Source organism: Lithobates pipiens, unplaced genomic scaffold (assembly GCF_037356315.1).
Source record: "Lithobates pipiens isolate NorthernLeopardFrog02 unplaced genomic scaffold, aLitPip1_a1.2 Scaffold_10, whole genome shotgun sequence".
Taxonomy (NCBI): domain Eukaryota; kingdom Metazoa; phylum Chordata; class Amphibia; order Anura; family Ranidae; genus Lithobates; species Lithobates pipiens.
The window spans coordinates 217,465,869-217,479,557 of NW_027507686.1; the positions used below are offsets into that span (position 1 = coordinate 217,465,869).

The 13,689-nt window shown below is 42.8% G+C and overlaps 1 protein-coding gene across 38 annotated transcripts in view; it reads right to left on the reverse strand.

The window, feature by feature from the left end:
* Positions 1 to 13,689, reverse strand: part of MADD (MAP kinase activating death domain) — a 170,675-nt gene that overhangs the window by 37,320 nt on the left and 119,666 nt on the right. For 7 of the 38 annotated variants that reach the window (XM_077461011.1, XM_077460991.1, XM_077461005.1 and 4 more), the window contains 6 exons: positions 11,676 to 11,729; positions 7,817 to 7,917; positions 4,779 to 4,862; positions 4,483 to 4,641; positions 4,164 to 4,269; positions 510 to 572 (listed from right to left, as the gene is read on the reverse strand). In XM_077461011.1, coding sequence (XP_077317137.1) covers positions 510 to 572; positions 4,164 to 4,269; positions 4,483 to 4,641; positions 4,779 to 4,862; positions 7,817 to 7,917; positions 11,676 to 11,729 — 567 coding nt within the window. Of the gene's footprint in view, positions 1 to 509; positions 573 to 3,293; positions 3,333 to 4,163; positions 4,270 to 4,482; positions 4,642 to 4,778; positions 4,863 to 7,816; positions 7,918 to 11,675; positions 11,730 to 13,689 lie in introns of all 38 variants that reach the window. The other 31 variants (XM_077461077.1, XM_077461059.1, XM_077461012.1 and 28 more) reach the window with 15 other exon arrangements.

Genomic DNA, 13,689 nt, shown 5'->3' on the forward strand with positions numbered 1-13,689 from the left:
CACTGCAGGTGGTACTTACTATGATCAACTATCACGCACATTAAAAGCCCATTGCTGATAAGAAAAGGGTTATTTAAGCCCAGCATCACTTATGTTGCTTTCTTAAACCTGAACTTGCTATGGTATTATTTGATATACTTCCATTGGGCCAGCTTGGCACAATATATACCCATCCACATGTGAAACAAGAACAGCCTCTGTGGACCTGTAAATCACTGTAGCAGGCAGAACTAGTACAGCAATGACCATGGTCGGCTGAGTGATTTGCTGAGTAAATACCATTGTGCATTTTTTTGTTTTATTCCAAAAATGACTAATTTGCTGCAAATAAACTCCAGGTAGAAATTTCAACCAAAACATTGCCATGCACACATTCTACAGCGAGTTAGAGAGAGAAGCATATCCAGACTGTGTCTATGTTCTCTCATATGACATAGTAGCAGACTTGTATCACAACCACACAGCAGGCATGCATGGTAACACAATTAGCAGAAGCAGAAATATATTACTCAGAGAGAAGGTCTCCATCGCTGCGTCTTCAAGCTGGTCCCAGACTGAGGACTTATCTCTTCCTGTGCAAAGCCAGGCCACAGCACAATGCAGCATAAGAAGAAAGAAATAGGAAAGACAGAAGGGCAAGGCAAGGTTAAAGAGCACCTCTCACATATATACACTTAACAGGCTGAAGCAACACAGTCTATATATTATATTAATGGGAATAATGACAAAACTGAGAAGGAGGCTCCCAAAGTTCATCACATTCCACATCCTAAAAGATTATCAAAGCATTCATGACCACAATTAATAAGCAGCAGTCACAAATATGTTTTTAGAATAGAACACAAAAATATTAGCTATGAAATAACATACAAGTGGTTAATTACATTTTCTTTTAGCACAGGGGTATCCAAACTTTTAGGGCCAATTGACAGTCCTTCAAAATACAGAGGGGCGAATTGTGGCCATGGGGAGTAGAAAACGTCCCAGCAATGCCCCAAGCTTAGTGTCAGTGCAAGTAAAACAATTATATAGCAACTGTGGTCAATAGGAGGAATAGTGCCTCATCATTGTCATCAGTGAAAGGAATATCGCGCCATCACTGGCATCAGTGGGAGAAGAATGGTGCGCCATCACTGGCATCAGTGGGAGAAGAATGGTGCGCCATCACTGGCATCAGTGGGAGAAGAATGGTGCGCCATCACTGCCATCAGTGGGAGAAGAATGGTGCGCCATCACTGCCATCAGTGGGAGAAGAATGGTGCGCCATCACTGCCATCAGTGGGAGAAGAATGGTGCGCCATCACTGCCATCAGTGGGAGAAGAATGGTGCGCCATCACTGCCATCAGTGGGAGAAGAATGGTGCGCCATCACTGGCATCGGTGGGAGAAGAATGGTGCGCCTTCACTGGCATCGGTGGGAGAAGAATGGTGCGCCATCACTGGCATCGGTGGGAGAAGAATGGTGCGCCATCACTGGCATCGGTGGGAGAAGAATGGTGCGCCATCACTGGCATCGGTGGGAGAAGAATGGTGCGCCATCACTGGCATCGGTGGGAGAAGAATGGTGCGCCATCACTGGCATCGGTGGGAGAAGAATGGTGCGCCATCACTGGCATCGGTGGGAGAAGAATGGTGCGCCATCACTGGCATCGGTGGGAGAAGAATGGTGCGCCATCACTGGCATCGGTGGGAGAAGAATGGTGCGCCATCACTGGCATCGGTGGGAGAAGAATGGTGCGCCATCACTGGCATCGGTGGGAGAAGAATGGTGCGCCATCACTGGCATCGGTGGGAGAAGAATGGTGCGCCATCACTGGCATCGGTGGGAGAAGAATGGTGCGCCATCACTGGCATCGGTGGGAGAAGAATGGTGCGCCATCACTGGCATCGGTGGGAGAAGAATGGTGCGCCATCACTGGCATCGGTGGGAGAAGAATGGTGCGCCATCACTGGCATCGGTGGGAGAAGAATGGTGCGCCATCACTGGCATCGGTGGGAGAAGAATGGTGCGCCATCACTGGCATCGGTGGGAGAAGAATGGTGCGCCATCACTGGCATCGGTGGGAGAAGAATGGTGCGCCATCACTGGCATCGGTGGGAGAAGAATGGTGCGCCATCACTGGCAACGGTGGGAGAAGAATGGTGCGCCATCATTGGCATCGGTGAGAAGAATGGTGCGCCATCATTGGCATCGGTGAGAAGAATGGTGCGCCATCATTGGCATCGGTGAGAAGAATGGTGCGCCATCATTGGCATCGGTGAGAAGAATGGTGCGCCATCATTGGCATCGGTGAGAAGAATGGTGCGCCATCATTGGCATCGGTGAGAAGAATGGTGCGCCATCATTGGCATCGGTGAGAAGAATGGTGCGCCATCATTGGCATCGGTGAGAAGAATGGTGCGCCATCATTGGCATCGGTGAGAAGAATGGTGCGCCATCATTGGCATCGGTGAGAAGAATGGTGCGCCATCATTGGCATCGGTGAGAAGAATGGTGCGCCATCATTGGCATCGGTGAGAAGAATGGTGCGCCATCATTGGCATCGGTGAGAAGAATGGTGCGCCATCATTGGCATCGGTGAGAAGAATGGTGCGCCATCATTGGCATCGGTGAGAAGAATGGTGCGCCATCATTGGCATCGGTGAGAAGAATGGTGCGCCATCATTGGCATCGGTGAGAAGAATGGTGCGCCATCATTGGCATCAGTGAGAATGGTGCGCCATCATTGGCATCAGTGAGAATGGTGCGCCATCATTGGTATCAGTGAGAAGAATGGTGCCCCATCATTGGTATCAGTGAGAAGAATGGTGCCCCATCATTGGTATCAGTGAGAAGAATGGTGCCCCATCATTGGTATCAGTGAGAAGAATGGTGCCCCATCATTGGTATCAGTGGGAGGATTAGTGCCCAGTCACTGGTATTAGTTGGAGGAATAGTACCCCATCATTGATATCAATGAGAGAGAAAGTGCACCATCATTTGTGTCAATGGCATGCATTATGCCCCACTCTTGGTGTCCAGTGGGATAAATTATGTCTCATAACAGTGGGAGGAATATTGCCCCAAAGAACGGATAAAGAACAAGCAAAGGGCTGCATCCCACCCACGGCCCGCAGTTTGGAGACCCCCGTTTTAGAAGAATTAAATGGTGAAACACTTAGAAAATAATTCAGGCAAGGTACATACTGGTTAGCCCTAAATGGTATGCACTGGTTAGCCCTACATATTGGAGGCATCCACAAGCTTTGTGCTCCACATCAAATCAGCCAAGTTGGATCTTGCAGATACTCACAAGCTTACCAGACTAACTGAAACTGTAACCACCAAATACCTACAGAATAATTTTAAAAGTCACCATTAGGGAGAATAGGCCACAGTTAAACGAACAAGATGACCGTGTGGTCAGTAGACTGAACAAGTAACCTAGTAAATTACATCAGTGTGTAACCTCTCAGGCCTACTGGCAGCATTGGTTCATGCAGAGGGGACGTTATGGGAGCAATAGGTTGTTAAAGTGACACGAAACTCTGATTAAGAAAATCATATGCAAGTATGTTCGTTAACTCAAAAAAGTACCTTCTATTTACATCTTCCCCACATTAATGTTTTTCTGCAGCGGTGATCCTACCTTCCTGTTACAGGGTGGCTATGTTCATTCTCCGTGGTGCTACTGTGTGTAGGAAGGAATGAATACAGCCACCCTTTTCATGCTTCCTCTAGAGATGGACTAGGAACTACTGGATTTGTAGTGTATAGAGCAGTAAACATGACAGCAACTAATGTGCACAGCTCATTCCAAACAAATGCAAGCAAGAGGGAAAAGTAGAGGTTTGTGAGCACACTGAGGACCTTACAAGGAGGTGGAAAAACACAGTAATAAATGATTCCATGAAAAACAGATTACATGGCCATTAAGTAGTGGATGTGTATGGATTATTTTTGGAGAATAAGGATATAATTTAGTGTCACTTAGGAGCTCTAGCTAGTTCTACTTGCTTGTAAATGTTGCTTTTATTCAGAAACGGCAGGTGGTAAGTTACCATTACCAGTTTGCTTGCTTTTCCAATTAGATTAAATTACATTTGCTTGAAAGCTGCCATGTGTATAGCATTAGGGAATTATGGATTGTGTCAACCACTATCAAAAGAAGCGTGTTCCTTACCCAAAAGGCCCTCATATAGATAGATTCGCATGCTGACATCTTGTGGTGGGTGTCCTGGGCTGAGACCACTATTTCTCTCTCCAGGACGAAGGACCTGAGGCTTCCCCTAGTAAAAAACCCCAAAAACAGATTAGCATTAAGAAGTGATGTCTCCTGCAGTCATTTTAAGGAAATACAACACCGAGATGTAATTGAGACAATTGCACAGAGAACCAGATCACCCTTTTATTAGTTTAGAGTAAAATAAAAATTAACGAGGATTGCTGATTGGCTGCTGTGGGATATTGCACCCTTTATTATTAAAGGTTATTGTCCTTACAAATATGGCTCCAGTGAGAGAATTCATCTGGATCTCACTGTCGGACACAGCTCCTCTGGATCCTGACAGGTGACCTCCGCCTGGACCGCCCAATGTGTCTCCGGCATTGCTGCTCAGATCACTGTCGGCACCTAGGGTTTCCCCTGAGCTGTTACTGACCTGCAATAATAAAAGCGTGACTGAGCTGTCATATGTAGAAAACCAGCAGTCTGTCCTTTGAGAATCAGCCCATCGTTAATTGTCCCATCCACCCCCATCTAAGTGACATTGTACAAGGAAGCATGCTCAGATCCTACCACTGTGCTGATTTCAGAATCCTGACTGCTGCTTCGAATGAGAATGGAAGGTCCTGTACTGACACCATCCAAATCACTCCGCTGCTTCCAGAGGCAAAACAAAAGATAAAAAAAGACAACCCATCCAGTGAGACAATGAGCTCCTTGCCCCAAACCAAATGTACACAAACACACACCTACTACTGGACAAACAGCAGAGTAAGGCTGCCCTTAGAAATATTTTTAGTTTCAGTGAATTCATAGAACAATTGGTTTTTTAAATGGTCATTAAAGTGACCCTGTTAAGATGGCAGCAGCAGTGACCTGTAAAGAAAACTATTTTTTACTTTGTTAGTTGGCCGTTTTGCTGATACTTTGCTCAAAGACAAAACTCTTGCTGCCAATCAACTCCACTGGCAAACAGAGAATAAGCCTGCTGGCCAACGTCATTTTTTTTTTTTAAAAAGACAGGGTCACTTTAATAAGAGTCGTGAATGATTTATCAATTGGTGGACAAAGCAATTGCTGTGAAATCTGTAAAATAGTCACATGGAAATCAGAACAATGAAGGGTTTGCAGGAAAAACTTTTACATTTTCACACAGTGATGCACTTTAGTATTGCATAAAAAAAAGACCCAGTCCACTCAAGTTTTGCAGAGTAAATCCCAAACCTGGTGCTTAAAGTGGTTCTAAAGACTCAAGGTATTTACCTTCATGCAAACCCCCCATAAGACTTATCTGAACCCCATCTCAAGCCAGTGATGTGCACGAGAGCCTTGGCTCTCCGGGGACTCCCTCTTCATTGGTCAATCACAGCCTGTGAGACAATTAGGGACCGAGAGGAGGCGGTGCCAAGTCGTGGCTGTGTGTGTAAATGGACACGCAGAGCCACGGCTCGGGAACGAGCCTGCTTGAGTGTCCCCATTACTAGCTGCTTGCTTTGGGGGCACTCGGCAGGAGGGAGTGCCAAAGAACATCAGAGAGGGACCCGAGAAGAGGAGTATGTGGGCTGCTTTGTGCAAACAGAGCAGGTGAGCATATGTTTGTTATTAAAAAAAAAAAAACTTTAATATCACTTTAACATGCAAAAGAATTTCAGTTCTAATTTTTAATGGCTATCTAACCTTTTTATTTTAAAGTTGGTAGCTGCTAAATACAACCACTCAAAGTACATGCAAACCCTAAGTGAATGACATTTAGTTTCCAAATTACAGTAAACCTGTTTTTTGTCTTGTTTGATCCTTTACTTCAATTCCGCAATGATATCTCCTACAGCTTCTTTGCAGCCCCATCCAGTCTATATGCACTCCAGTCAAGACTGCACATTATTTTAGGGTGTCTTTTCTGAGGGAGACAACAGTTCCTTTACCTGTATAAGACCCCTTTCAGACTGGGGCGTCTGTGCTAAAGAGTTGCTATTTTCAGCTGCGCTTCGCTGGCAGTGGTGCCCATTCAGTTCAATAGGCAGGAGCCATGTATACACCGCTCCTTCACCACTCCAAAGATGCTACTAGCAGTACATTTTTAGAGTCCTGGCAGCACACCGCTTCAGTGTTTAAGGAAAGACAGGTGAGGCACTTTACAGGCGCTATGCAGGCGCTACTATTAGCGATGTAGCGCCTGTAAAGTGCCTTATTGTGAAAGGGGTCTTATGCGTTTCACTGTGGTTGCTTATGGTTTCCATTGGGAGAGTGTATGACAGGGTGACAACGCTGGAGAACAGGAGACAGGGACAGTTGTCTCATTATACCCGAAGAGCCTGAACAAAGACCTCTATGGACGGATTACCAAATATTTTATCTAAGCTGCAGATTTAATGATATTGAAGCTATTTGAGTTTATATATGATTTTGGCAATTGGATGAAATTTACTTTCCCAGCAAAATCCACCACCAGAAAGCTTCACAGACATGTGCCTGCTAGATGACTGGCTAATGCACCTCTGGGGATCCACGCAATGATTTCTGAATTGGCAAAACTTGGTGGATCGTTTTTTTTTTCTGATGAAATGCAAACTGCGGCTTTCTTAAATATGCAATGAAAAAATGTATTGTATCATAGCACGTGGTATTGCGGATACAGATAGGTTATAAGGGTGCCACATCCTGTAGATTATTGTATCGTTAGGCAGAGGGACTTTCTTAAATATGTTATCACTGGTCTACAATAATTCATGTAACCCACAAATCCAGGTAAGCAGGATACATGAGATCTGGCAAATTCATGAATTGATTTGCCCAACTGGTAGCAGAGTAGCTCAAGGCAACTATGTGATATGAGCCAATGCTTTTTTTTTTTGTCTCCAACCTTAGACCTTCTCAAGCTATGACATGCCAAGGATGATGAGGAGGAGTGGTAAAGGACAAGTACACCATTGGAACAAGTTACATGTTCCACCCTAAAAACAAATGGAACATATAACATGTTCCAGTGCCACCCCCCCTTTCACAGTGGGCAGGGGACCTTCCCCCTGCATCCATTGTCACAATTTATAAATAGTGTGGCGGGACGGGGCTCCAACCACATGGACGAGTCATTTATTCCATTTTTTGTGAATGCATAGACTACGAGTACCGTCAGCCACTGCAGCTGACAGCTTGTAGTTATCAATTAGGAGGGCACTGGTGAGCATTCTGGTTGTTCATTGATTCTTCCTGCTCTCAGCTAACTGTCTGCCCCTATGATGTTCGGTCAGACAGCTATCCCAAGAGTCTGCAGGAGCCCGATTTTGCACCCACAATCTGCTGATCAGGGGTGTAATGCTCTGCAGGCTCCTTAGGAAAAAAAATATTTTTTAACTGCAAAAAATGTGCATTTATTGTTTCCAAAAGGTGAACTTATCCTTTAAAATCTGGGAGACAAATTCAAATTTTTTCCACACACTTTACAGAAATATGAGAAAAAACAGAAAAACATTTTTACATAAAATAAGCTACAAGGTTTCTAAATGTATAATGGGAATAAATGGCCTTCAGGAATATGGCCATAGCAGAGTTATTCTTAAAAGTATCCCAACAATGGTTCAAGGACAGCTCACTGTGGAATGTCTTCACCTTACCTGAGATCCTGAGGTGACACTCAAGCCACTATCTGCACTAATTTGAGACTTCTTCTCCTCCGTGTCTGCACTATCGATGACCTGCTTGGGCTGCTCTGTGCCTACAGAAGGTAAAGGAGGACAGCAGCTTAGAAGCAGTGAGAGGTGGCAAAACAGGCTAAGGGTGCTCATATTAATCTGGCCACAAACAAAAAGATTTTTATTTTTGTCCAATAAGCTGAAGGACTGATTGACTCCCGTGACAATCGTTTGTCTTGGAAATCAGTTCATTGCGAATTTAAAAAAAAAAAAGTTTTTTTTTTTTTAATAGTTGAAGAAACTGCCCAGGAGCATGACAGTAAAACCAGAAAAATATCAAATTAAAATCAAGTGATAAAAATCAAGCAAGGCAGATGCTTGTCTGCAACACATTTACATTGCCTTGGCCAACGATGCTGAATAGGAAGACAGACCACTTGGCTAGTAATAGAAGACCACCTAAAAACTTCATATCCTCAAATAATGGAACTTATAGCAACCAATTGGATTTAAGTTAGAGTGTGGGGCAGTATGGATTCCAATTGGATTATCTGGGCTAATGCATTTAAGAAATTGCCCTGTATATACACATGTAATCTTCTGAACATTATGTGACAACATACTCTATAAAATGGTCTGTTTACCTTCAGTAGAAACTTCCCTTTCATGATCTTAGGGATGGATAAAAATGGAGGGCACAAGGTGACTGGTTCAAAGGGGAATTCCCCAACCATGAAGGTACCTGGATAAAATCAGGAAAGTCTAGACAAAGGACTGACATCCCTCAGCAGATATTGGATAATAAATTTTTATATATATATATATATATATATATATATATATATATATATATATATATATATATATATATATATATATATATATATATATATATATATATATATATATATATATATATATTTTTTTTTATAAAACACTTGTTTGGGGTGTAGATAAAGTGTCCATATCTGTACTAGATGTGTCCAAAAATAAAAACGATATAGTGCAAAAAAATTAGTACAAGTAGTAACAGTAACAATACAAATACAAGTTAAAACTATGATTAGTGCATATCACTCCTCCTCAGATGTTATACTTTGTAAACCTCAATGCAGGTGGCTTTGATTAAAGGTACATTCAAATGCCTAATGGCCATTTGATCACGGCCAATGTAATGAAAAGTCAATCATATCTAGCAGACATTAGTGAAAACTGAATACATTTGGAATTTTTAGAAACTGAGAAACCAAACCTGTCATAGATGCAAAATGAGTGGCTACAGACAGGCAGGGTTTCACTGCTGCAGGGTATTGTGCATCGTTCAGTGTCACGTTGGCTGAAGCAGTGAAGACATTAGAAAACGGAGCCCACCCTGCTTATATGGTGCTGAGTGACATGAGAGAGGAGTGAGGGCATGATTAAAAAGCGTTAGCTCAGAAAGATGGAAGGAGAGGGGAGGAGTGAGTTCACCACTACAGTTACTAACTTAAGACAAGAAACCCCAACAAATCGTTCACCAATAAAAAATCTGCCAGCTTATCTAAATGGTTGCAATCTATTCTAAAGGAACAAAGCAGCTTTGTATAAGTACTAGCAGTCATCTAGTAAAATTTAAGACCAACAACAAAGTTTTGGACGGGAATCGGTCTTTTTTTTGTGTGTCCAATAAGGAGATTTTTGTCTCGATAACTTGTTTCTGTTCTACAAGGTCATAATGAAGGGGAATCTCTTGCAGATCATGTCCAAATGTTTTTGTTTAATCCAGACCAGGGGCCCTCAAACATAAAACAAAGAGCCAGTTCACGGAGGCCAGACCATGGGCAATGAAAGTAGAAAATGACGTGATATCCGTTGTCGGTGGGAGTCAATCGTGTCCCAAGCTGGACTGGTGGTGGTAGTAATGATGATACTTTTGACAGTCTGGTGAAGGAGTATAGGGACAATTTTAGCAATCCATTAGGGGTCTAATCATGAGATGGTTAAGAGCCTTAGGTCAAGCCAGAAGGCCACACCTAGCCCACAGCTAAGGTCAGTGGAGTATGCTCAGTGTGCACATATTGAAGTTTTAGGGCAGAGGCTGCTTATGATCTCCCTTTATCCACGCTGGGATACTAGTAACCAATGACATGCTTGCCTTAACATTTACAGGAGGACATAACTTCCTTTGTCTTTACCTGCTCCCCTTTGGGATCCTGCCCAGTTACCAAAGCCACTCTGCAAATCTTACAGTGGTGAGGGCAACTCTGACATAAAGGGGGAGGAAAACTGACTGTGATGGGAACACTGACGGGGGGTAGGAAGGCTCTGATGGGGAGTCTTACTAAAATTGTCTCTCTTGTTCTGAATCATATCGCGCGGATTGCAAAAGAATCCAAGTTAAACATATTCATTAATTTTTATTAATTTTTTTCATCCTGTAAATATCTGGACAATGTGGCTCTCATGTTTGTAGACCCCCGGTCTAGACTACGTAGAATCTACTATAGAGGTCATCATGTTGTTATGACATGATTGTGGCAGCTGAACAAATATAGAAACGGTGGCAGTATATAAAGCTTCTAGAACCCTCAGTAAAAAGAAGACACCCTCTGTTGTGGCATTGCATATATGCATTTTTGTCCCAGTTCAGTGACTTAAGCCTTATTGAACCGAGTTGGTCGGTGTATTAGCCAGACCACCACCATTTTCAGAAGGGGACTGATAATGGCAGACCCCATAGGTGTGTAAGAAAAGCCTGCTTCAAGTAAGACGCTCTTTTCAAGAGCACCGGTTACTTGCCGGAGGACTTCTAATTCAGGTTTCAAGCAACAAAGCAGGTGTGTATAACCTTCAGTCTAAAGAGATCCTCCACTTATTCAATTAAAGTGGATAAGTGCCAAAGGCCTCATTCACACAGGCTCTGCCACTCGTACTGTGTGCATGAGGCTTTTTTTTTTTGCATCTGCTCCAAGTTGCGTGCAGGCAACCCGTGGAAGTGAATACAGACAGCAGCTGCATGGACACTTGTCAAAATCTGACAGGCGTGCAGGAACGGTTGCCTGGCACTGAACGTGCCAATTCAGATACCGAATTTAGAAGAATAGACCTGGCTCGCAATCGGTGTTCCAAGACATCCCAAAGATGTTCAATAGGAATGAGGTCACAATTTTGTGCAGGTCACTCGAGTTCCTTTAATGAACTAAATCAAACCATGTCGCTATATCTTACATAAACTGTTGGCACAAAGTTGGAAGCACACGATTGTCTTAAATGTCTTGGTATGCTGTAGCATTAACAGTACCCTCACTGGGAACACTTGGGTGTTTCGCTAAACCTTACCCATCCCTTAACCCCATGCAATCCCAGGTAGTTGGGTGTGAAAAGCAGAATGCACATCTAGGAGGGATCCTTGATGCATTCCTCGTTTTCAGTCCTAAACTCAACATGTGCTTTTCTAAATTATAAAGCGCAGACAGGCCAATTGTAAACAAAGCCTTGTTGCACTGGCTTGGGCCTGTGACAACAAATCTTAAAGCACAATAATCAAAGGAAAGTGATATTAACAAACTTGCCTGTTAACAGTTAATGCGTAATAAATGTATCCCTAAGAGCAAACGTCAAGTGTGCAATTTTAATCCTTTTGAAGGATCCATTCACACATTTTTGGAGAGAAGTTGGTGCCAACAACTGGAAACAAATGGTTTAGGGGTGGCCTGTGCCACCTTCTTCAAAACTCTCTCTGCAATTTACTAGAAGGTCCGCTAAAAAGCGCGATACATAGGCATGCCCTGAGGCTTAAAACCATAGGGACACCCTGCTGGCAGATCTGGGAAAGGTTTGGGGGGTTTCTCTGGATTCTTACTCTGTTTATCCATAGCTTTTTGCTTTTTCACTTCCCGATGCTTGTTCCACAACTCTACCCAAGATGCATTGCAAGCAGGAGAGAAAGACAGAGAGAGAGTCAGATGTGGATCAGACAGGCTATAAATGGACACAGATCTCCTCACCCACTACATCACTATTAGGGGAGGAGGGGGTGCAAGTGTTCACAAAAGGTCACTACATGAGCACAAGGGTAATGGCAAGAAAGTGTTAGAGAGAAAAGGGCACAATTAGTAGCTGATACATTATATTTATGTATGTGCACGTAGTATACATAAATATACATTTATATATGCATATATACTCAAAGGTATATATACATAGGAATACATAAGTAAGCATACCCCATATAAACTACGGTAACTTCCCTATATACAACATTTAAATCATGGCCAACATTGCTCATTATATTCTAAGAAGAAGAACTGCAACCTGCATCTTTACAGTTATGTGGAGCAAATAACTGTCTCTCAGTGTATTCTAGGACATAACCCCACCCCCTCCCCGCCAAACTGGACATCCACGTGGTTAAATACTGGTAATTGGGCTCCTCATCCAACAGATTATGCAACAGTATAAATATTACACCGGGAATGTACACAACATAAGATTCCAACAGTGGTGTGGGAATGGCAACACTCATCACAAAAAAAGAGAAGTACACTCCAAATGGTTTAAGTTCCATACTACATCCATACACACAATGATACACATTGACACATGGGGACTTTATAAGTGTTTGAAGGAACAACTTGAGGGTGTGTGCCTATAAGCCAATGATATTTCCCCATCATTGTGGGAAATGTACTGCAAACTATTTTCTTGTAGCAAATTTTACAAGATCCATTCTAATAACTCCACTTCTATTGTTATGAAAGCACACTGCCTTGAAATGGGCAAACAAGACTGGATATCAGTGCTGTGATAGTTTGACTTACAATTACTCAGCCAAATAACCCTGTACCCAAATTAAAATTATATCATTTTGAAAGATCTGTTTTGGAGGTATCTGATAACCGTTTTTATTTTTTTTTTTAATATATGATATATTATTTGTTATATATACAAAAATGTGGGTTTGCTTGCTTTTTCACTCCTTATGTATTGGTGGGTATCAGTAGTACCATATGACCCCCACCACCACCTTCCTTCAATTTCAATCTGCATCATCTTTACATACATTCAGCCCAAGGCTCCTTTCACACTTGCGACTTGTCCTGCGACTTGGGAGTGCATGACAAGTCGTACCCCAAGATTTCCAAAGAGTGCCATTCACATCTGTGCTACATCAAGGTCACACCGACTTCAACGTAGTCCCTGTACTACTTTGGTCTGACATTGATTCGAGTTGAGGTCCATAGACCTCAAGTTTACAAAGGCATTCCCTAAACTCACAGAGGGGGAAAAAAAAAAAAAAAAAAAAAAAAATCACATTACTTTCAAGATGTGGCAGTGTGAAAGGGGCCTAATCACAATGGAGAAAGGAGCACTTCCTCGGCTGTAAACCCTAGTGTTTATAATTGTGTTGGTGCGATTACAAGAACACACTAAATGGCTCTGCACATAAAAACTGAGATCTGGTGGCTCAGATAACAGCTATTCACATGCACACTGGCCACCTGAGTGTGTTTCCTAAAGCACTATTTATGGTTTTGATAATCAAAAAAATAAATAAAAAAGGGGGGGGAGTTATTAACGTAAACCTCAAGAAACTTGAACTGACTCCTGTCCAAAGCTTCAGGTGAGGTCCACTGCCCCAAATACTGATTCTGGGATACAATAGTGATAGTTAGGGACACTTCATGGGTGGGGCACATGGCAAAAATACGCATCCATACACCGCCCACTGGAAGATAACGACATTTTGGGAACAAACTGATAGAGATGATGGCATTCAAAAGAAAGCCAAATCAGAAGAGAGCCCAAAACACAGTAGTAAAAAAAGAGAAGACACCAACTGCTGTGCACCCAAATCTCCCATTGTGTGAAGAAAA